General features: G+C 40.8%; 3 protein-coding genes across 3 annotated transcripts; 2 read left to right on the top strand and 1 right to left on the bottom strand.

Moving 5' to 3' along the window:
• Positions 1-1,400: 1,400 nt before the first annotated feature.
• On the bottom strand, positions 1,401-3,000 carry LOC308309257 (trypsin-1-like; the record flags this gene model as incomplete). Its single annotated transcript, XM_080754772.1, has 6 exons — positions 2,946-3,000; positions 2,644-2,791; positions 2,229-2,479; positions 1,901-2,037; positions 1,625-1,726; positions 1,401-1,448 (listed from the first exon to the last, which is right to left on the bottom strand). Exons 1-6 carry the CDS (start codon positions 2,983-2,985, stop codon positions 1,401-1,403), a joined length of 726 nt encoding a protein of 241 aa, XP_080610898.1. The 5' UTR covers positions 2,986-3,000.
• Positions 3,001-6,816: 3,816 nt separating this feature from the next.
• Positions 6,817-9,159, top strand: LOC308309295 (trypsin-1-like; the record flags this gene model as incomplete). Its single annotated transcript, XM_080754833.1, has 6 exons — positions 6,817-6,904; positions 7,053-7,200; positions 7,374-7,624; positions 7,884-8,020; positions 8,600-8,701; positions 9,112-9,159. The coding sequence occupies exons 1-6, from the start codon at positions 6,865-6,867 to the stop codon at positions 9,157-9,159; spliced, it is 726 nt and encodes a 241-aa protein (XP_080610959.1). The 5' UTR covers positions 6,817-6,864.
• Positions 9,160-12,915: 3,756 nt separating this feature from the next.
• Positions 12,916-14,971, top strand: LOC308309278 (trypsin-1-like; the record flags this gene model as incomplete). The annotated part of the gene is made up of 6 exons (XM_080754809.1): positions 12,916-13,003; positions 13,144-13,291; positions 13,481-13,731; positions 14,023-14,159; positions 14,378-14,479; positions 14,924-14,971. Exons 1-6 carry the CDS (start codon positions 12,964-12,966, stop codon positions 14,969-14,971), a joined length of 726 nt encoding a protein of 241 aa, XP_080610935.1. The 5' UTR covers positions 12,916-12,963.
• Between the last annotated feature and the right edge of the window lie 9,153 nt (positions 14,972-24,124).

The following is a 24,124-nucleotide window of genomic DNA, read 5'->3' as shown; positions in this document are numbered from 1 at the left end:
AATGCAAACCCCATTATACCTGTTTTCATAGGACCCGTTTTGACCATTTGTCTGCCTGTGTCCATTTTTGCCCATATATGGAGATATCTGTATCTGTCTGTCGGTGTCCATTTTATGTCCATATATGGAGATCACTGCAGTTATAGTTCTGGGTCCATTTATGCCCATATATGCCCATATATGGAGATATCTGTCTATCTGCATCCATTTTATGCCCATATATGGAGATCTCTGTATCTGTCTGTCTGTGTCCCTTTTATGCCCGTATATGGAGATCTTTGTGATTCTGCATCCATTGTATGCCCATATATGCCATATATGGAGATATCTGTTTATCTGCGTCCATTTTATGCCCATATATGAGATTTCTGTCGCTTTTTCAAACAATCGTGGGTCGGGTCGGGTTGAGGCCGAGCACTGCACTACCTGCTGCGGTGGGGAACGCACGTGCCGAATTTGAAATAGGGAATGAATGCCCCACCCTTTAATGCAAACCCCATGAATGCCCCACCCTTTAATGCAAACCCCAATATACCTGTTGTCATAGGACCCGTTTTGACCATCTGTTTGTCTTTGTCCACTTATGCCCATATATGAAGATCTCTGCACACACAGTACCGGTTGCGGAAAACTCTGATGTCAGACTTTATGCCCATATCTGGAGAACGCGCGTGCCGGTGGGAAGAAGGGTTCTCGAGATACGCGGATTACATACATACATACACATTCACAGAGATTTTGTGTTGACTCATGTGGCGTACGTGATGTCAGAGCCTTTTATGAAGTGATGTCACAATGACTCAGCGCTTGCGCCGATTTCCTCCGGAACAGCCTGATGTCAACAATCAGCTCCGCATAAGGAGATTCCGAACGTTTCGCGCCGGTTTCGGAAAACCGCGAGTCGGGTCGGGTCGAGGCCTGGCACTGCACTCCGCGCGGCGGCGGGGAACGCACGTGCCGAATCTGAAGCCGGTGGGACGAACGGTTCTCGAGATACGCGGATTACAAACAAACAAACAAACAGACAGAGATTTGTCGCATTTATAGATAGATAATATAATATAGACTAATATGAAAGGGAGACAATCATTCAGTCATCTCAATGAATTGAATACGCAGGACCACAATGGAAACAAGCACTCAGGGCTTTTTGTGTCATCCTTTGAGCACCATTTGTATAATCATTTTGCAAACTGTTAATACAGTATTCAATCAATCAGTATATTTGGGGAGTAGAAACACAATGAAAACAATCACAACCAAGTTAAATTTGAGTCTGAAAGACTTTATTATGCATAATATGCAAGATGAAAAATAGTGGAGGTAGAGTGTTTGAGGTATGACGGCTGAGGTGATGATGGTTGTTGTAAGATATAGGCTTACAGGAGGTAGGATAAGACTTAGTAGCTGGCCATAGTTTGCTCCAGCCAGTCGTTGAACAGGCACACCTGAAAATGGAGACAGAAAAGATTTAGCATATGCTCAGCTTTCTACCTATATTTATAGGGTAACGTTGTGAATTGTATTGTGTTGTTATGGCAAGATCTTAGATTATATGAATGACATGTCTCTATACAATTAATGAAGACAAACAACTCCTAAATAAGACGTTTGAGCCATATACCTTAGCGTAGACACCAGGGTGACCCTCCTCAGCACAACCGTATCCCCAGGACACAACACCCTGCAGCTCATCGTTACACACGACAGGGCCACCAGAGTCACCCTGAGAGAGAGCGGAAGAGACACAGAGAGAGAAGTAGGAGGAAAGTGGAATCAGTCATACATTAATTTATATTTTATAAAATTAATGACCAATAGGCTGTTCTGACACACTGCTTTACTATTCAGATGGTGGAAAAGGAGGACCTCTGCAGGTGAACCTTGTTGACTACAGTACCTGGCAAGAGTCCTTGCCTCCCTCCAGGTATCCAGCACAGAACATGGCGTCAGTGATCATGCCAGGGTAGGCGTTGTTACAGTCCCTATCAGACAGGATGGGAATGTCCAGGCACTGCAGCTTGTCACTGTCATCCCCTGGGGTACATACAGGTGGAAATGGTTAAAAACAACACAGGAAAAGTACATCTGAATCTATGCTTTTATCGTAGCAATAACAATGCAACAATAGCATTTAGGATGCAACCGTTATGATGACATTTGGTTTTAATGTCAATGTTTCTGAAACACATTATTATGAAGATGGAGCAACGAAGGGGGATACTCACAGTAGCTCATGGTGTTGCCCCAGCCAGAGACTTTGCACATGGTGCCAGCGGGGGCGCAGGAAGTGGGCAGAGCAACAGGCTGCACATACTGGTTGAGGGTGGCGGGCTTGCTCAGCTTGATCAGCATGATGTCATTGTTGATGTTGTAGGAGCTGTAGTTGGGGTGACGGATGACACGGGAGGAGGAGATCCACTGCTCGGTACCCTCATCTTCTGCGATGTGGTGCTCGCCAAGACGAAGCTGAACGCGGCTGGAAAAGACGGAGGGTGTTAGAAATCTATCTATCCTGACTGAGGTATACTTATGCCTCATGGCTCAGAGTTAATCAAAATTAAGACTAAAAAAAGACAAAAAAAGACTAAAAAAAAGACTAAAAAAAGACTAAAAATCTAAAAATATCAAGTGTTGTCTTACGACTTGTAGCAGTGAGCAGCAGACACAACCCAGTTCTCGTTGACCAGGGAGCCACCACAGAAGTGGTAGCCAGAGTTCAGAGACACTGTATGGGGCTGGGAGTGTTTCTCACACTCATATCCTCCGACGATCTTGTCCTCCTCTGCAACTGTAAACACATATGGAATACACTATTAGAAATGTGTCCTCCATAAACAGAAGCGATGTCTAAACAGTTAGAAACTAGTTGAACATACAAATATGCCACTTAAATATGTCTAGGTAAAAAGGTAAATGTCTTCAGGATCTAGGCCTATACTCACAAGCAGCTCCGATGAGCAGAATAAAGACCAGAGACCTCATGGTTGCTGTGTGATCTTGTTGATGAGAGGACTTCACCTGGACCCCTGGTTTATATGGAGTGGTCAGTCCCTCCCTACAGTGGTCAGTCCCTCCCTAGTGGTCAGTCCGTACATTGGTCAGTCCCTACAGGACACTCCCCCACACTTGGTGGACCAATCAGGATGATCAGATAAAATGTTATTCAACAGTTATACTGACCAGACCAAAATGTGTTGCTAAGGAATTTATGATGATGATGGTAAATAAATTAATAAATAGCATTTCAGCCATTTCTGAAAAAGATACATTTCTAGAAATGTATGCTACTAGAGGGTCGCGGGACTTGACTCGCGGCCCTTCGGGCCGCTCACATCTAGTTAAAAAAAAAAGAAAAAAAAAAAGTAAAAAAAAAAAAAAAAAAAAAAAACGTTAAAAAAATGGGGGGGGGAACTATTGTGGCGGAACTATTGTGCCGCAGCGCACGTTTCCGGTCGGACATATTTGACCGGCGGACTATTTTATACAGAGGCAAAATATGAGGGTAATAACGAATACAACTGTATACAGAGGTTTGGAAACGACATCTTGCAAAGGTGACATGGGTGTTTGAATTTTTAAGCTATATTTAGTACATATGTAGTACATCTTGGCCAAGTGGTTTGGTATTTAAGTTAGCGATACATGACCCGGAAGTAGATCACTTACTCTTTTGTAATATAAAGATACTAGAAATGCATAATATACTTTATTCCCTAATGGCAGGGACTCACATTCCTGGTAGCTATACATACAGTATACCTTTGAGCATGGAAGCATTGCAATAATATATTTTTTGAGGAAATTTATATTTTTGCCTCAATCAGCTCTTCATGACAATGGCCACCTCTGGTCAAATTGCTTATATTGAAAGGGAACATGCTATTTGCTGTTCCTCCCCAGTTGTAATGTAAGAGTGTTACATAGGCCATTTTACAGTACTGTACTGTATGTTGCCTAAGTCAAAGCTCAAAGATGTGACATAGACAAAATAAAAAGTCTGGAGTAAGTCACTTACTCCATTAATAATTTGGCCAAAGTCAGGTTTGAAATTGCCTATATCAAAACAAAATTGGCCTAAGACTTTTAATCCTCTTATGTTACATAACAATAACATACAGACTGACAGACAGCGTTCTTTGTATGTCAATGGTCATAATTGCTATAAACGTTTTGGGTGAAATGATTGCGGCCATAGGTCGCAATCATTTTTCATTTACTGTGAAAACCTGAAGCTCATGTGCATCAGTCAGTCAGTCAGTCAGTCAGTCAGTCACGCCTAATGTCACGCTCTATTTATGGCCAAGACAGAATTCATTTGCAATTGTGACTTGCATCACGGCAACCACACTTGCAAATTCATTCTGTCCATGTCACTTTTATGCCCATATATGGCAATGCCTGATGTCATCAATATTAAGTCCATATGGGAATGCCCATATATGGACATATTGTTTCAGTCTCTCTGTTGTGATATCCTGATATCCTGCATTATTTTGTACATTTTGATGCTGTGAACAATTCACCCTTTGTCAAGTCCCGCCCATTGTCCTGCCCCTCTCCACACCCATTGGTTGCTTTGACTTGGAGGGACATTCAGTGGGACATTCCATCCACTGCCATGTTAATTCAGTTGCTCCATATTGTTATTCTGTGTGCTCAATTCTAATTTCAAACTTTGTTTCAGTCAATTGGAGCTGCTCAGTGGCAGCATAGTGAATCAGCATGTTTTTAAATGTTTTTATTTCTCCAAAAATTATGTTTTAGCTAATTCAACATAAAAAAGGCGGAACCAGGGCGGGACAAGGCAGATAGAGCCTGCTGGTTGGTCAGTCAGGGACCAACCAGGAGGCTAACAAAGGGTGAATTGCATAATATTTAGTACAATGAACAGATATGAAATGAGTGGACTGTCCAGTGCAGTGGTTCCCAAACCTTTTAGCTCGTGACCCAAAAGACAAATTAGACGTTTGCCAAGCTAGTGAAGACAGCAGATCTACAAGCTCACAACGTGTCACTTTGCTTTGTGTTGTGAGCTTGTAGATCTTGTAGATTTCTTCGATTTTTCTTAGATTTTTTCATGAAAATGTTAGCGTTTCTGGGAATGTTTTTTGAAAGTGCTTTGAATTAATAATAATTAAAAACAAAATCTAGGAAACCAAACATTAAGGGACCCATAAAAATGTGTCCGCGACCCACACATTGGTCCCGACCCTGTGCTTGGGAACCAGTGGTCCAGTGAGTGGATACACGAAGATTAGTCTTGTGTTTGGAAAAAAAATGTTTTGGTTTCTTTACGTTCATGGAGTTATGAGCCACTAGTGGAGTCAGATGGCCTGTTCACACACGCACATGCACAGTCAGTCACTCACACACGCACACGCACGCACACACACACACACACACACACACACACACACACACACACACACACACACACACACACACACACACACACACACTCTATTTTAGTGTTTTCATCACTTACACCAAAGTTACAGTAGAGTGCAGAATTATTGTGGGAGCCTGTAAATGTTACTGTTCATGAATTGTAATGTACATCACTGTAAAGTAGTTTATTAGACGAGACTGACAATATTTATTTTTGATTGTAAGCCTATCTTAAAAGGATATTTCACTTTCAAAAAAACTTTTGGTAACTTTTGGTCATTTCATGGTCTAATCAGGCTTTTGTGACCACCCTAAGTTGTTTTATTCAGTATTTAGATATTTATTTTATCAGACACGCCCCCCCTTCCTATACAAACCCATTGTAAAGTCTAACTCCATTTTAACCATGATACTATAGATTCAATGAGAACACACACTTTTCTTTTTCAGTGACTCCTGATGTCCTCCTAATATGTGAGCTGGCCGTGTTTTTTTTCTCGATTACTTACGGAGCAAAGTATGAGTCACCCGAAAAAAGAATGGGTGTTTTCAATTAATCTATCATGGTTAAAATGGTAGTTTGAAGTGAGGAAGGAAGTTAGGTTTGTATAGGAAGGGGGGGCGTGTCTGATAAAATGAATATTAAATGTCTAAACACTGAATCAAGCAATTTAAAATCTGTCCAGGGTTGTCACAAAAGCCTGATTAGACCATAAAATGACCAAACATTTTTTTGAAAGTGAAATATCCATTTAAGTCAAATACATGTGTAAAATAGTGTGCTTTTACGTACAAGCACAACGTACAAGGTATGGTGAGCTGATTCTTCAGGTGTGTGTGTGTGTGTGTGTGTGTGTGCGTGTGCGTGTGCGTGTGCGTGTGCGTGTACGTGTGTGTGAACCATGCCATCTGCAAAACTCCACACGTGGCCCGTAGCTACATGCATGTCAACATTAGAAACAAGACAAATTGCATAATGGTCCTGTATTTGCTCATTTTCATTATCATGCAATTGCTAACATACAGCAACAAAATGTACACATAATGCAGAATATCTAAGACCATTTAGAATGCTTGCATGCTCAAATTTGTTCATCCAAAGTAATAGAAAAGTTATTAATTAAGGACATGAACTCACATTCCTAACATATATTAATTGTAATATCAGGAGTAATGCACACATTCATATAGTCATTTGTTATTTAAATTCAGAGATGTTAAAAGTGCTGTTTATTTATTTAGGTAAATATACCTTTTTTCTTTTTCTTTACGTAAATACCATCATCCTTTCAGTACAATTGTTGAACATAATTGTTTCTGAGCATCCTGATTGGTTGACCAAGTTTGTGGGGAGTGTCTTGGAAGAACCGACCACTGTAGGGAGGGACTGACCACTGTAGGGAGGGACTGACCACTCCATATAAACCAGGGGTCCAGGTGAAGTCCTCTCATCAACAAGATCACACAGCAACCATGAGGTCTCTGGTCTTCATTCTGCTCATCGGAGCTGCTTGTGAGTATAGGCCTAGACGCCTAGAGCCTAAATACATTTACCTTTTTACCTAGACATAGTGATGATTTATTTGTATGTTTCTAACTGTTTAGACATCCCTTCTGTTTATGGAGGACAAAATATCTAATAGTGTGATGTGTGTTTTTAGTTGCCGAGGAGGACAAGATCGTTGGAGGATATGAGTGTGAGAAACACTCCGAGCCCCATACAGTTTCTCTGAACTCTGGCTACCACTTCTGTGGTGGCTCCCTGGTCTCCGAGAACTGGGTTGTGTCTGCTGCTCACTGCTACAAGTCGTAAGACAGCCTTTTATATAATATTTAGAATGCATTTTGGTTAACTCACCCCATGAGGTGTATGGAAAACCTCTTAAATGTACAATTTAAGGTTAAGGGCCTGAAATGTTCAACTTGTGTCCTGTACAATGTCTACCTTTCTGCTTCTTTTCACGCCTTGCTATCTTTTACAGCCGCGTTCAGGTTCGTCTTGGCGAGCACCACATCGCAGAAGATGAGGGTACCGAGCAGTGGATCTCCTCCTCCCGTGTCATCCGTCACCCCAACTACAGCTCTTACAACACCAACAATGACATCATGCTGATCAAGCTGAGCAAGCCCGCCACCCTCAACCAGTATGTGCAGACTGTGGCTCTGCCCACTTCCTGCGCTGCCGCTGGCACCATGTGCAGAGTCGCTGGCTGGGGCAACACCATGAGCTACTGTGAGTACACTGTAGCACCTTTTTAAAAGGTGATCAAGTTATGCTCAGTTAGTCATGGTCCATAACTCAATTAGTTCAGTTCAGTTGTGAATAACATTGGGCCTAATCTCTCCATTGTACTCTGTTTCAGAAACCTTGTTTCATGTTTGCATTCTTAATGCTATGTTGCATTCTTTATGCTTCGATAAAAGCATAGTTGCAGATTAACTTTTCCTTCGTTGTTTTAAACCATTTCCACTTTGACCTGTATGTACCCCAGATGACGACAGTGACAAGCTGCAGTGCCTGGACATCCCCATCCTGTCTGATAGGGACTGTCACAACTCCTACCCTGGCATGATCACTGACGCCATGTTCTGTGCTGGATACCTGGAGGGAGGCAAGGACTCTTGCCAGGTACTGTAGTCAACAAGGTTCACCTGCAGAGGTCCTCCTTCTCCACCATCTGAATAGTAAAGCAATGTGTCAGAACAGCATATCAAACATATAATTTTGCAAATGTCTGAGTGTCTGTCTGTCTGTCTGTCTGTCTGTCTGTCTGTCTGTCTGTCTGTCTGTCTGTCTGTCTGTCTGAAACAGCGTTTCTCCTCAGTGGCTGGAGCAATTGATCTGAAATCGCATCACCATTAGCATATGAACACACCTAACATAACTGTGAAGCCCGTTTGTCACTTTCACAAATCGTATGCTGTATATTAGCATTTTTATGGTGTATCTACTATCTATTCTGCATCTAGCATGAGGCTCATCTATTCTGCATCTAGCATGAGGCAACATATGTTTAACCAGCTCTGTGTGTGTGTGTGTGTGTGTGTGTGTGTGTGTGTGTGTGTGTGTGTAAGGGCTAGTTCTAGTTGGTCATTGATGGTCTTGGACGGTGTTTCATTGTATTGAGAAATTCTCTCTCTCTCTCTCTCTCTCTCTCTCTCTCTCTCTCTCTCTCTCTCTCTCTCTCTCTCTCTCTCTCTCTCTCAGGGTGACTCTGGTGGCCCTGTCGTGTGTAACGGTGAGCTGCAGGGTGTTGTGTCCTGGGGATACGGTTGTGCTGAGAAGGACTATCCTGGTGTCTACGCCAAGGTACAGAATGGCTCAAATACTGAAAACGCAAGGAGTTTTGCATTGCTAAAATGCAGCAGCTGCTATAACGAATCTGAGAAAAGAGGTCTTGCCACCAAACAAACATGTCTTGAAATATTGTCTCCTACGCTAATTGTACACCATTGTCAATAAGCAATTTATTTTTGCTTTATTTGTTGCTATTTTACTTTATTCTGACTAATCAAATCTATTTTATTTAATCGTACTAGCATAATTATGACTATTGTTATATCCATTCACAATATTCATAAACAAGTCTGCCTGCTATGTTGCAATAGCTGTAATACCTGTGACAATAAAACCCTGGATCATTGACACATATAACAACTATACCCTATAAATATATAAGCCAAGTTGAGTATGTTAAATATTTCTGTCTCCATTTTCAGGTGTGCCTGTTCAACGACTGGCTGGAGCAAACCATGGCCAGCTACTAAGTCTGATCCTACCTCCTGTAGGCCTACATCTTACAACAACCATCACCTCAGCCGTCATACCTCAAACACTCTACCTCCAGTATTGCTGTTATTTTTTACATCTTGCATAATAAAGTCTTTCAGACTTAACTGTAATGTTGTTGTAATGGTTTTCATTGAGTTTATACTCCTCACATGATTGTCTCCCTTACAGTATAGGCTATAATATACACTAGCATATTAGAATGTGAAAAAAGCTTTAAATAGTTTGCCTGTCTGTTTTAGGATTTAATGCTATCCAGCAGCAAGCTGCAGCATTTTCTTTATCATCCAGAAATACTTGATGAAGCTGCATAGCCCTTGTTTGTGAGTTTTAAAATATATCACAATGCTAGATCTCCCCTTTAGACATTAATTAATTGTAGATTCGCTCATATTGAGTCTAGGTTTCATTAAAGATCATGCACATGTAGCAACACAGAATTTGTGATGTGAGCATTTAAACATGCTAAGGTAATGCTAATTGCACAAAGAAGCAAGGCCTCAGTGGTTCTGCCTCAACTTCCACATGAACACATCCTCAGTCTCTTTTTGCTATTTGACATTTTCTGTTTGTATTTGTTTGTTTGTTTAGCCTGATATGTTCATCAGGATGAGGGACAATTACAGTATGTATTCTAATGCCTTGCACTGCATACCTGGTGACCTTAGGGTCTATTCACACTCTAAGGGTAGATTCACACTCTAATAAGGAGCCTAACTAATTTCGGTTCGACAATGTCCAGATATACTGTACATTATACAAACATGTCATAATACAGATACAGTAGAGTAATATATACTGTACTAGGGAGCATGGTTAGAGGAAATGGCAATGGAAAAGGCAGTTAAAATTGCAGCAGATTTTATTTTATTTTATTTTATTTTATTTTGGACAATCAAGCAGGCTAAGCAGCAAGCTTAGGCTTAGACATAAGTGGAGGGGAGGTGGGACAACTGCTTTATGTAAGCAATTTACCCCGAGTGAGAGGACATTATGCTCTGATAATGTCCTGTGTGAGGGGGTGATCGGACGAGGCGAAGCCGAGTCCGATAACACCCTCACACAGGACATTATCAGAGCATAATGTCCGACCCCGAGTGGTAAATAGCTTTTCTACCACTTTTTTCCGTATACATGAAAGAAAACACATAGTTGTAACTTGCAAGGATATTAAGTTACAATCATTATTGCCTATAAAACTTCCGCGACGACAGCAAATAGTTCCACAAACAACATCTTCTACTCACCACCAGATGACGCCAACTCCATGCAGAGAAAGATGTCTAGCATACAGCTAAGCTAACGTCAGTTAGAAGGACCGTTCCGGCCGTAAATAGAGGCTGTTCGCTTCCAGAAAGGCATAGGTTCAGAGAAAAGGGGCTTTAAAGTTGGCGGATTGCATTGGATCCAAATAAATCGGCGACGTCGTACGCACGTTAGTAAACATAGGACCGCTACGACCGTCATATGTTGGTTGGGGGAAAGGTGTTCCGACTACCTCCTGAAGTCCCCGGATGTACACTGAGGCGCATTGATCTCGTCCTCACACAACTGCGGCGGTTGTTCTGCCATAACCTCCGGAATTTAGCCAATCAGAATCCAGTATTTGAACATGTGACTAGAAAAAGTGGTAGAATTCCTTTTTCACTGCTTCCGAGTACAGACTGGAAGTATTTGAAATTTGTGTGAGCCAACGGTCTGTCTCTAGGGACTGACATTGTCGTGGCTCAGTCAAGTTTTAGTTCGGTGTATTTACAAACAAAGCTGCTCAAAACAAAAGGTGGAGTACACTACTCCATTACAGATATCCAAATGACTTCGACTGGTGCCTTCTTACTAAAGTAGCTTATCTCCCACGTCAGCTAGTTCCCAAAAGAAGGCCGGTCAGTCTACTTCCTCACCATCCCAGAATGGCAGCCAGTCCAACAAGTCTGAAGCATACAAAATAGATCTGAGAGTTAACCATAGCCTCTTCCATGTCCAGTAGTGTAAAGTAACTAAGTACATTTACTTAAAGTAGGACTGTCATCTAAAGGGGTACTGTCACTTTAAAAAGTAATCTTAAAATATTAGTTAATACGTTTACGATGTCATTGTGAGAATGCGCAATTATAAGCCAATCAAATTAATTGACTGTACTTAGACTACTTACTGTACTGGTCAGCTGTTGTTGGGGGGTGAGGGGCAGATTACACTTCATGTGACATGAGTTTCAGACTATTTCAGACCATTTTCAGAGGGACCACGTGAACTACTGTATCATACTGTTATAATTTCGGGGGGTGTCAGCGAGCCTTTAAGTAGGCCTACTGTACTTAAGTACAATTTTGAGGTATTTCTACGTTAGGCCTACTTGGGTATTTCCAGTTTTCAGTAGGGCCTACTTCTACTCCAGTACATATCAGAGGCAAATATTGTACTTTTACTCCACTACAATTATTTGATAACTTTAGTTACTTGGCCCATTTGGGTCTGACCTGGGTTCTCTGAGGAACGTTTTATGCAAGGGTTGCAGAAACGGGTATGTTGCTACTTGCTACGTGCTGTGCATGTGCTGTGCGGCACGAGGATGTGTCCCCGGCCTAAATGGTTTAATGCCAAATGTATCTTACTAGAGGTTCGCGGCGCTACGCGCCGCTCACATCTACGCCCCCTCGCCTCGTTGTTAACGTGAAAAGCTCATATGGCAAAAAAAAAAGTTTTTTGAAAAAAAAGGTTTTTTGAAAAAAAAAAAAAATTTTTTGAAAAAAAAAATCTTTTTCAGTGACTCCTGATGTCCTCCTAATACGTGAGCTGGCTGTGTTTTTTTTTTTTTCTCGATTACTTACGGAGCAAAGTATGAGTCACCCGAAAAAAGAATGGGTGTTTTCAATTAATCTATCATGGTTAAAATGGTAGTTTGAAGTGAGGAAGGAAGTTAGGTTTGTATAGGAAGGGGGGGCGTGTCTGATAAAATGAATATGTCTAAACACTGAATCAAGCAACTTAAAATCTGTCCAGGGTTGTCACAAAAGCCTGATTAGACCATAAAATGACCAAACATTTTTTTTAAAGTGAAATATCCATTTAAGTCAAATACATGTGTAAAATAGTGTGCTTTTACGTACAAGCACAACGTACAAGGTATGGTGAGCTGATTTTTCAGGTGTGTGTGTGTGTGTGTGTGTGTGTGTGCGCGTGTGCGTGTGCGTGTGCGTGTGTGTGAACCATGCCATCTGCAAAACTCCACACGTGGCCCGTAGCTACATGCATGTCAACATTAGAAACAAAATTGCATAATGGTCCTGTATTTGCTCATTTTCATTATCATGCAATTGCTAACATACAGCAACAAAATGTACACATAATGCAGAATATCTAAGACCATTTAGAATGCTTGCATGCTCAAATTTGTTCATCCAAAGTAATATAAAAGTTAACAGGAATGTGAGTTCATGTCCTTAATTAATAACATATATTAATTGTAATATCAGGAGTAAGAATGCACACATTCATATAGTCATTTCCTATTTAAATTCAGAGATGTTAAAAGTGCTTTACGTAAATACCATCATCAAATGATATAGATTCCTTACAAGAGCAACACATCTTGGTCCTTTCAGTACAATTGTTGAACATAATTGTTTCTGAGCATCCTGATTGGTTGACCAAGTTTGTGGGGAGTGTCTTGGAAGAACCGACCACTGTAGGGAGGGACTGACCACTGTAGGGACGGACTGACCACTCCATATAAACCAGGGGTCCAGGTGAAGTCCTCTCATCCACAAGATCACACAGCAACCATGAGGTCTCTGGTCTTCATTCTGCTCATCGGAGCTGCTTGTGAGTATAGGCCTAGAGCCTAAATACATTTACCTTTTTACCTAGACATAGTGATGATTTATTTGTATGTTTCTAACTGTTTAGACATCCCTTCTGTTTATGGAGGACAAAATATCTAATAGTGTAATGTGTGTTTTTAGTTGCCGAGGAGGACAAGATCGTTGGAGGATATGAGTGTGAGAAACACTCCGAGCCCCATACAGTTTCTCTGAACTCTGGCTACCACTTCTGTGGTGGCTCCCTGGTCTCCGAGAACTGGGTTGTGTCTGCTGCTCACTGCTACAAGTCGTAAGACAGCCTTTTATATAATATTTAGAATGCATTTTGGTTAACTCACCCCATGAGGTGTATGGAAAACCTCTTAAATGTACAATTTAAGGTTGAGGGACATGACCCTTCCTGACCTGAAATGTTCAACGTGTGTCCTGTACTCTGTCTACCTTTTTGCTCCATTTCACGCCTCGCTATCTTTTACAGCCGCGTTCAGGTTCGTCTTGGCGAGCACCACATCGCGGAAGATGAGGGTACCGAGCAGTGGATCTCCTCCTCCCGTGTCATCCGTCACCCCAACTACAGCTCCTACAACACCGACAATGACATCATGCTGATCAAGCTGAGCAAGCCCGCCACCCTCAACCAGTATGTGCAGACTGTGGCTCTGCCCACTTCCTGCGCCGCCGCTGGCACCATGTGCAAAGTCGCTGGCTGGGGCAACACCATGAGCTACTGTGAGTACACTGTAGCACCTTTTTAAAAAGTGATCAAGTTAAGCACAGTTCATCATGGTCCATAACTCAATTAGTTCAGTTCAGTTGTGAATAATATTTACACATTATACATTGGGCCTAATCTCTCCATTGTACTCTGTTTCAGAAACCTTTACATTAAACGAAAATGCAATCATGGTTGCATCCTTAATGCTATGTTGCATTCTTTATGCTTCGATAAAAGCATAGTTGCAGATTAACTTTTCCTTCGTTGTTTTAAACCATTTCCACTTTGACCTGTATGTACCCCAGATGACGACAGTGACAAGCTGCAGTGCCTGGACATCCCCATCCTGTCTGATAGGGACTGTCAGAACTCCTACCCTGGCATGATCACTGACGCCATGTTCTGTGCTGGATACCTGGAGGGAGGCAAGGACTCTTGCCAGGTACTGTAGTCAACAAGGTTCACCTGCAGAGGTCCTCCTTTTCCACCATCTGAATAGTAAAAGCAGTGTGTCAGAACAGCTTATTGGTCATTATCTTTTACAATATTGATGGTCTTTGATGTTTCATTGTATTGAGAAATTCTCTCTCTCTCTCTCTCTCTATCTATCTCTCTCTCTCTCTCTCTCTCTCTCTCTCTCTCTCTCTCTCTCTCTCTCAGGGTGACTCTGGTGGCCCTGTCGTGTGTAACGGTGAGCTGCAGGGTGTTGTGTCCTGGGGATACGGTTGTGCTGAGAAGGACTACCCTGGTGTCTACGCCAAGGTACAGAATGGCTCAAATACTGAAAATGCAATGATTTGCATTGCTAAACAGCAGCAGCTGCTAGAACGAATCTGAGAAAAGAGGTCTTGCCACCAAACAAACATGTCTTGAAATCTTGTCCTGTATGCACCATTGTCAATATGCAATTTATATTTGCTTTTTTTGTTGCTATTTTACTTTATTCTGACTTTAGAACCTATCTAATCAAATCTATTTTATTTGATCTTACTAGCATAATTATGACTATTGTTTTATCCATTCACAATATTCAGAAAGCTAAAAACAAACATGTCACCTCCTGCTATGTTACAATAGCTGTAATGCATGTCACAATAAAAACCCTGGATCATTGACCCATATAACAGTAGCCGACAATACACAACTATACCCTATAAATATATAAGCTAAGCTGAGTATGTTAAATATTTCTGTCTCCATTCTCAGGTGTGCCTGTTCAACGACTGGCTGGAGCAAACCATGGCCAGCTACTAAGTCTGATCCTACCTCCTGTAGGCCTATATCTTACAACAACCATCACCTCAACCGTTATACCTAAAACACTCTACCTCCAGTATTGCTGTTATTTTTTACCTCTTGCATAATAAAGTCTTTCAGACTTAACTGTAATGTTGTTGTAATGGTTTTCATTGAGTTTCTACTCCTCACATGATTGTCTCCCTTACAGTATATAGGCCTACTGTAATTGAGCATATTAGAATGTCAAAGAAGCTTTAAATAGTTTGCCTGTCTATTTTAGGATTTAATGCTATCCAGCACAAGCTGCAGCATTTTCTTTATAATCCAGAAGTACTTGATGAAGCTGCATAGCCCTTGTTTGTGAGTTTTAAACTATATCACAATGCTAGATCTCCCCTTTACACATTAATTAATTGTAGATTAGCTCGTATTGAGTCTAGGTTTCATTAAAGATCATTGTGATGTGAGCATTTAAACATGCTAAGCTAATGCTAATTGCACAAAGAAGCAAGGCCTCCATGGTTCTGCCTCAACTTCCACATGAACACATCCTCAGTCTCTTTTTGCTATTTGACATTTTCTGCTATTTGTATTTGTTTGTTTGTTTAGCCTGATATGTTCATCAGGATGAGGGACAATTATTCATGTATGCCTCACACACCTAGTGACCCTAGTGGACCAATCAATGTACCTTTCAATAGAACAGAACATGATGCTCTCAAAACATTATTTCAATTTAGGTGAAAACCCGGGACAATTTGGTATTTAATGTTGAAAACTCAACTTGGTGGAATTATTTTTCATAAAAGCTTCCTTGTAGTTTGTAGTTTTCCAGTTTTACAGATGTACAAATACTCCTGATAGAGGGAAATATACTGTACATTATACAAACATGTCATATTACAGATACAGTAGAGTAAGATATATACTGTACATAGGGAGCATGGTTAGAAGAAATGGCAATGGAAAAGGCAGTTAAAATTGCAGCAGATATTATTTTAAATGTATTTTATTTATTTTATTTTTTATTTTTTGGGGACAATCAAGCTAAGCTTAGGCTTAGACATTTAAGTGGAGGGGAGGTGGGACAACTGCTTTATTTTCTTTTTCACTGCTTCCGAGTACAGACTGGAAGTATTTGAAGTTTGTGTGAGCCAACGGTCTGTCTCTAGGGACTACTCTATAGTGACATTGTCATGGCTCAGTCAAGTTTTAGTTCGGTGTATTTACAAAAGCTGCTCAAAAAAAAGGTGGTGTAGGCCTACACTACTCCGTTACAGATATCCAAATGACTTCGACTGGTGCCTTTTTACTAAAGTAGTTTATCTCCCATGTCAGCTGGCTATAATTCCCAAAAGAAGGCCGGTAAGTCTACTTCCACACCATCCCAGAATGGCAGCCAGTCCAACAAGTCTGAAGCATACAAAATAGACCTGAGAGTTAACCATAGCCTCTTCCATGTCCAGTAGTGTAAAGTAACTAAGTACATTTACTTAAAGTAGGACTGTCATCTAAAGGGGTACTGTCACTTTAAAAAGTAATCTTAAAATATTAGTTAATATGTTTATGATGTCATTGTGAGAATGCGCAATTATAAGCCAATCAAATGAATTGACTGTACTTAGACTACTTACTGTACTGGTCAGCTATTGTTGGGGGGTGAGGAGCGGATTACACTGTGACATGAGTTTCAGACTATTTCAGACCATTTTCAGAGGGACCACGTGAACTACTGTATCATACTGTTATAATTTCGGGGGGGTGTCAGCGAGCCTTTAAGTAGGCCTACTGTACTTAACACATATGGTGCCAACCCCGAGTTTCCCGAGTTTGTATTGGTACTAGTGCTGTGCCAACCCCGAGTTTCCCGAGTTTGGGCCGTTTTTGAAAAAAAAAATAAAAAATAAAAAATCAAATTATTTTTTTTTCAAAAAAAAATTTGGGACCTCCAGAAATGTATTAGGCATGATCGCGATCGCGAAATTGCATGTTTAACCCCCATACCAACTCATTCTTTCAAACATGGCAGCCATGTTTGTTTACATCTGAAGAAAACATAATTGCGACCGTAGGTCGCACTTATAGTCCGGTTCACTATGTTAAGAAATGTTTATTCGTTCAAAATTTGTGGGGATTTGTAAAACTATACATTTTTGGAATCTTCAGAGCATGGGGAATCCAAAATCTTTGTTTGCATTTGCACAGAAACCTGCAAAGCCGCCATTTTGGACGTTCAAAATGGCTGACATAAAATACATAATTTGTGCTATCTTGGCTTCTAGACAACCTAGAAACTTAATTAAACATGCCAATCCTATGTTTTCTGGGTCAAGGAATCAAATGAGTAAATGATGGGTGTAAAATGTTCCAGACCCCCACCCCCTTTCTGGGTGTTATCTATTTTGGGACCTCCCAGAACAGTATGCCAGCCAGTTAATGTCTGATTTTCATAATATCAGAGTTGTTTTGTAGGTTTTAAAACATCCCGAGTTCATTTATTACACTTTTAAAGCAGCCAGAATGACCTGTCTGACTTTTGGTTGGGGTCTTTCCTCACCTTGGACCCCCCAGACAGACCCCTGAACCTATCTCAGTAATCGCTCTGCTCTTGCTCCAGAACAATGTTAAATCAGATCATAATTGAAGCATAGAAGTTGTTGTAGCTGGGCTTTGGAAACAGAAATGAGAAGTAGCAAATAACAGGGGTCTTCCACAAGGGGTCCGGGACCCCTGGGGGGTCCTCATAGTTACTACAGGGGGTCCGCCAAATCTTTTTTTTTTTTTACATTTGAAACTTTGAATGTTTTTAGGTATCCTGGGTTATGTATTGTACTTTGATGGTTTATTAGTATTCTCAGTATTATTTATATACTGTGACCTAACGGTCGCTTATCTCCCGATTAGGGAGTCTTACTGGTTTATATATTTTGTGCGTTAGACAGTTATGGTTGACAGGTGTTACTGCAGGGATTGCGATAATTAAGGTATTGCAACTTCTTACGTTGGGCGTGCAGAACAACGTGTCTATTTATTGCACTGCACTCACACTGACAACACAACACGCACACCTCTTTGAATTGTCACCCCAAAACCCTCACCCTATCCAAGAGCCCATGGTCAATTATGCCCAAAGAGATTCACTACAATACAGTAATTTCAGACATGCAGGATCTATTCGTCTTTATCATCGTCATCTTCAATGTCCAACCTAATAGTGTTGACAGTGTCTCCACCATAGCATAGAGTAAAAGGCAGGTTATTTGACTAGCTGCACCATCCCTTGCAAACTGCTTTTCAGTCACATTATGAGCTCATTGTACTGCCTTTGAAGCAGGGAGGGCAAGACACCTGACTGGAACATACCCTCCACTCTCTGAATTCCATCTATTTTCTTCAATTGGTGGGCAATTTGACAGGTATGATTTATCCCTCATTGTGACGTAGTTGGCACAGAGGATATGTGGTAACAGTGCAGCACAAGTTGGAGGTAGTATCTCAAGCTCTAAGTTCTTTGACAGAAATAGTTCCCATCTGAGTAATTGCAGGGTTGTTGGACCTTTTGAACTGTAAACACGGCTTGCAAAATGCTCCAATGATGTTGATGGAAGATCACCATTAATAAGCTCAGGAGGAAACCTTGCCAAGGTCCGGTTTGGTCATCACCATCAGGCTAACAAATGTTCTTCCCCAGTCAGCAACAGGTAGATTGTGTAGGCCAAGGAACCCTTGACATTTGTGACATCCAATAACTTGACCTCACTCGAATATATCTAGATTCTTTTATTTTTTATTTTTTATCTGTTGCAAATTTCAAAGAAGTAACAGCAGGAGGACATCAGTGTCGGGTGACCAAACACATATATCTCGCAAAGCACCATAAGCAGTAGAGGCAAGGACTTGAGTAATCAGGGCCTATTCATGTGTGTGCACTTCCTCAAAATCATGTCCCTCGATGAATGTATTGTATTATGATGCCTACTTTGTCATAACTGACAAATTGCCCTGAGCTTCCATCAATCGAAGAAAATAGATTGAATTCAGGTTGCAAGGGCACTGCAGCTGCTCAAACAATAACCTGCCTTGCACTCCCCCCTGCAAATGCTATGTTGGAGACTGTCAACACTATTAGGGAGGACATGTATTGTAGTGAATCTCCTTGGGCATAATTGACCATGAGCTCTTTAAGAGGATAGGGTGTGGGTTTGGGCTGACGATAACAAAGGTGTGTGTGTGTGTGTGTGTGTGTGTGTGTGTGTGTGTGTGTGTGTGTGTGTGTGTGTGTGTGTGTGTGTGTGTGTGTGTGTGTGTGTGTGTGTGTGTGTGTGTGTTGTGTGTGCAGTGCAATAAATGGACACGTTAGTCTGTGCGCCCAAAGTAAGAAGTTGCAATACCTTAATTCTTGCAATCCCTGCAGTAACAACTGTCAACCATAACTGTCTAACACAACACATGTTATAAATAATACTGAGAATACTAATAAACAATCAGTATACATAAAAACGTTAAAAGTTTCAAAAAAAGTTTCAAAAGATATCCCATCAAGATTTGTCGGGCCCCATGTAGTAACTATGAGGACCTCCCAGGGGTCCCGGACCCCCTGTGGAAGACCCCTGGTATTTGCTACTACTCCTTTTTGTTTCCAGAGCCCAGCTACAACAAATTTTATGCTTCAATTATGATCTGATTTAACATTGTTCTGGAGCAGGAGCAGAGCGATTACTGAGATAGGTTCAGGGGTCTGTCTAGGGGGTCCCAGGTGAGGAAAGACCCCAACCAGAAGTCAGAAAGGTCATTCTGGCTGCTTTAAAAGAGTAATAAATGAACTCAGGATGTTTTAAAACCTACAAAACAACTTAATATTATGAAAATCGGACATTAACTGGCTGGTGTACTGTTCTGGGAGGTCCCAAAATAGATAACACCCAGAAAGGGGGTGGGGGTCCGCAATATTTTACACCCATCATTTACTCATTTGATTCATTGACCCAGAAAACATAGGATTGGCATGTTTAATTAAGTTTCTAGGTTGTCTAGAAACCAAGATAGCACAACTTACAAAATGTCCAAAATGGCAGCTTTGCAGGTTTCTGTGCAAATGCAAACAAAGATTTTTGGATTCCCCATGCTCTGAAGATTCCAAAAATGTATAGTTTTACTAATCCCCACAAATTTTGAACGAAAATACATAGTGAACCTGACTATTACTACAGAAAGCTGCTCGAGGTGTCCGTCCGTCCGTCCGTCCGTCCGTCCGTCCGTCACACACGTCACACGTCACACTTTTGCCCTGCTCATATCTCCGCAACCGTTGCCCCGATCCATGCCAGATTTTGCACACACACTCCTTACCTGCCAAACTACAACCTCCAAGGACCCCCGGAGCTCCAGGGACCCCCAGCTCCCTCGGGGACCCCCAAGTGTAAAAAATGAGCACATGTGCAAAAATTACCAAATGACCACCCCAACGGGGCTGCTCACGGGGCATTCCCGGGGACCACCCACTCCTGGTGCTCCAGAACGGATGCAAAAGTGGTGGCGCCCCCAGTGGAGGACCCCCTGCCACTGCAGCTCACATAAAATGCCGTAACTCGGGCTAGGAGCAACCGGGAGAGCCGGGGCCGGTACCTATTCGTCCGCCTTGGCGGCGCGGAGACCCCACCCCTCATTTCTCACATGGCCCTCTAGCGCCACCATGAGGCCGATTCAGATTTTGCCCTAAAATCACGAAAATCACTACACAGTATGTCTACACTCATGTCATCAACATGCTCAGGAAGATTTTGGAAAAACAAATTTTTGCTGTATTTGTGGAGATAAGTGACCTACGGTCGCTTATCTCCCTATTAGGGAGTCTTACTGGTGGCTGATAAATCATGAATGCCTGCACGGATTTCCAAGCGGATTTTTTTGTTTGAAAGCTGTGAACAGCATCTACACACGTGGTGCATCATCTAGGCATGGGCGTGCACTTTTTACACACTTGCACAATTACATGGAACCCACTGAGCAATAGTCGGATATTACACGACTAGTTATTTTTTAGCCATCATTTCAACCAGCTAGAATCCGGTTATATTCACACCGAAAATATACTTTGCAATTTATTCCATAATTCGATAACTATTTATTAAAAAAACAACAGTAGGGTGCTTAACTGATCTCCTAATATTGGACTAACATAATTATAATATCCGTTGATCATTATTAAGTATAGTTTAGATCTAGCCGAGATTTAGCCGACTAAGTATAGTCGGCGTATCTACGTTTATATTTAGACAGAATTTAGACAATTGAAGTTAATCCCTGTTTTAATAAATATTTATTTAAAAAACAACTGCACATTGCAGAACTGATAGCCAAATATTGGTGTAAAATTATTTTAATAGCCATTCATCACTATAAGGTATACGTCTGGACGGTCTGGGTGTAGTCGTTTTAAATACAGCATTTCAACGACTATCTTTAGACCATGTAAAAGTTATCCTTGGTACTAAGGCGCGGTAAGCCGGTAGAGTGTTAATTAATTACCGTGATTGTGTGTAGTCACTCACTGTAAAGTGGAAACGTCCAAACAGCATGCTACTCTGAATTACATTTCTGACAGCAACACACACAGTCAAACACAGCCGCGGCGCCGCCCCCGCCAAAATCATTCAATACGTATTGATTAAACATAATAATTGTAATCGCTATAGGCTTATTGGGCTCCCAATACATTTAGTTTCCTCAACAATGCGCACTACCCTAAAATGAACACAGGTGGGCAATGTCACCTTTTAATACGGACAGAAAGTCTATACTAATATGTCAGCATTGATGGCCAAATGGACAGCGTCACCGACTTGAGTGCCAGAGATCATAGGATCGAATCTCACCGTTTCCCTTTGGGTCTGACCTGGGTTCTCTGAGGAACGTTTTATGCAAGGGTTGCAGAAACGGGTATGTTGCTATGCTACGTGCTGTGCATGTGCTGTGCGGCACGAGGATGTGTCCCCGGCCTAAATGGGTTAATGCCAAATGTATCTTATGGGCCTTGAGTGACTAACCGCAGTGGTTTGGGCACAGTATTGAATATGCTTTTTATATATCTTTCTTGTTTTGTCATATTGCATTGTACTACTGATAACAATGAGGACATGAATTGTGGACGATATCCCCCCCCCTGATCCTGATTATTATTACAAAACATACATTAACAAAATATGTTAAGCTTACGTTTGGGAAAAGTGAATATTCAGCTCCTGAATATTCCAACGGTAAAATGCAATGTGCAGTTTATTGATTCATGAATTTATTGATTCATTCATTCGTTCATGCATTCATTCATTTATTTATTTAAAATGTGCAAGTATACAGTGATAGACATATTAATTCGGGAATAGAAAAATACAATGAAAACAATCACAACAAAGGGACATTTCTGTCTCAAATACTTTATTATACAAGATGGAAAAATAACAAAGTTGAACAGAAACACTAAAGTGTTTGAGGTATAGCTGAGGTGATGGTAGGTGTGATAGGTGATAGGTGATGATAGGTGATAGGTAGGTGATAGGTGATGGTAGGTGTGATAGGTGATAGATGATGATATGTGATAGGTGATAGGTAGATAGGTGATAGGTGATGGTAGGTGTGATAGGTGATAGGTGATGATAGGTGATAGGTAGATAGGTGATAGGTGATGGTAGATGTAAGATAGGCCTACAGGAGGTGGAATCAAACTTAGTTGTTGGCCATGGTCTCTTCTTCCAGCCATTGGTTGTACCGGCACACCTGAGAATTGAGACAGAACCTGTTTAACATCTCAATCTCAATGTGGCTTTTGACCTTTATTTGTAGGCAGTGGTGGAAAAAGTATACTCACATTTGTTACTTAAGTAATAGTATCAATACTGCAATGCAGAAATAATATATAAGTAAAAGTCCGGAATTCAAAATGTACTTGAATACAAGTACAAAAGTATTGCTATCAGAAAGTAGCAAAAGTAGTAACTACTCGTTATGCAGAATGTCCCATTTAAAGATTTCAGATGCATACAAATCTTTTGAAAATAGCAGATCTATGTATTGTGAGCTTGTAGATCGTCTATTTTCAAATGGCCGAAATGTATAGGGTTGAACTGGTTAATATATGTTTTGTAATAATAATCCAAATCTACAAATTTCTATTCGTAATAAGTGGAGTGTAGTTTTCAAATAAATGTAGCGGAGTAAAAGTACAATATTTGGATCTGAGATGTTGTGAAGTAGAAGTAAAAGTATTCAAAATTGGAAATACTCGAGTAAAGTACAAATACCACAAAATTGTACTTAAGTTTGATTGATTGATTGATTATTTTATTAGACAAAAATGGAGAACATTACAAGTATAGTCAATACAATATAAATGTAGTACAGTACAAGTACAGTTAAACACCCTGCCTAAAACATCCCAAATAAGACCTTTTACGGTCTTTTTTATATTGGAAGTCCTTGGTATTTAATTCATGGACATAACAAATAGCAAGCAAAGAAACATTCAACAAGAATCGACACACAGTCAATTTAAAATCTGGTGTATTGGTGTGTTGAAGTTAGTGTTGGTGTTCTTTCTCATGTATATTTCATAATATTCTAACTTACTGTAGGCTATATGTCTAGGGATGGCCAAATGGAGATTTTTTCTTAACCGATAACCGTCAGGCCTTATCAGTTAATTAACCGTTAACCGTTAAGGAAATGTGTTCAAAAATGCGCTATTTTAGCGATTTAAAAAAAGGAAAATAGGCCTACACACGTTTTTCCCCATAATAAAGTGCTATATTTACACATTAAAAACCATAACACTGGGAGAAACAAGAATACAAATGTTTTCTAAAAGAAATGTGTTTTTGCAAAGAAACGGATTGAAATGATAAGTCTGTAATGTGACGCGCTGGTCGCCAGGCACGTGCGCACATACAGCAAAAGGGGCTTGAGCCCTTAACTTTTATCCGTATGAAAAGGCCATTTTAGAAATGTCAGCCCATGCCTCTCTAAAATTCTGTGCACTCCCTGGACCCTGGCTATTGCCTAACAAAACCAGCATGAGACGCATGTAGCCGCATGTAGCAATAACTTCCAATCGTATGACTTTTGGAATCGTTGAATCGGCTAAACGTGATGTCCATTTCATTCATTTACTTCTCT

Source organism: Nannobrachium achirus, assembly GCF_963921795.1.
Source record: "Nannobrachium achirus genome assembly, chromosome: 2".
NCBI classification, from domain to species: domain Eukaryota; kingdom Metazoa; phylum Chordata; class Actinopteri; order Myctophiformes; family Myctophidae; genus Nannobrachium; species Nannobrachium achirus.
This window is presented reverse-complemented; position numbering and strand designations above follow the sequence as displayed.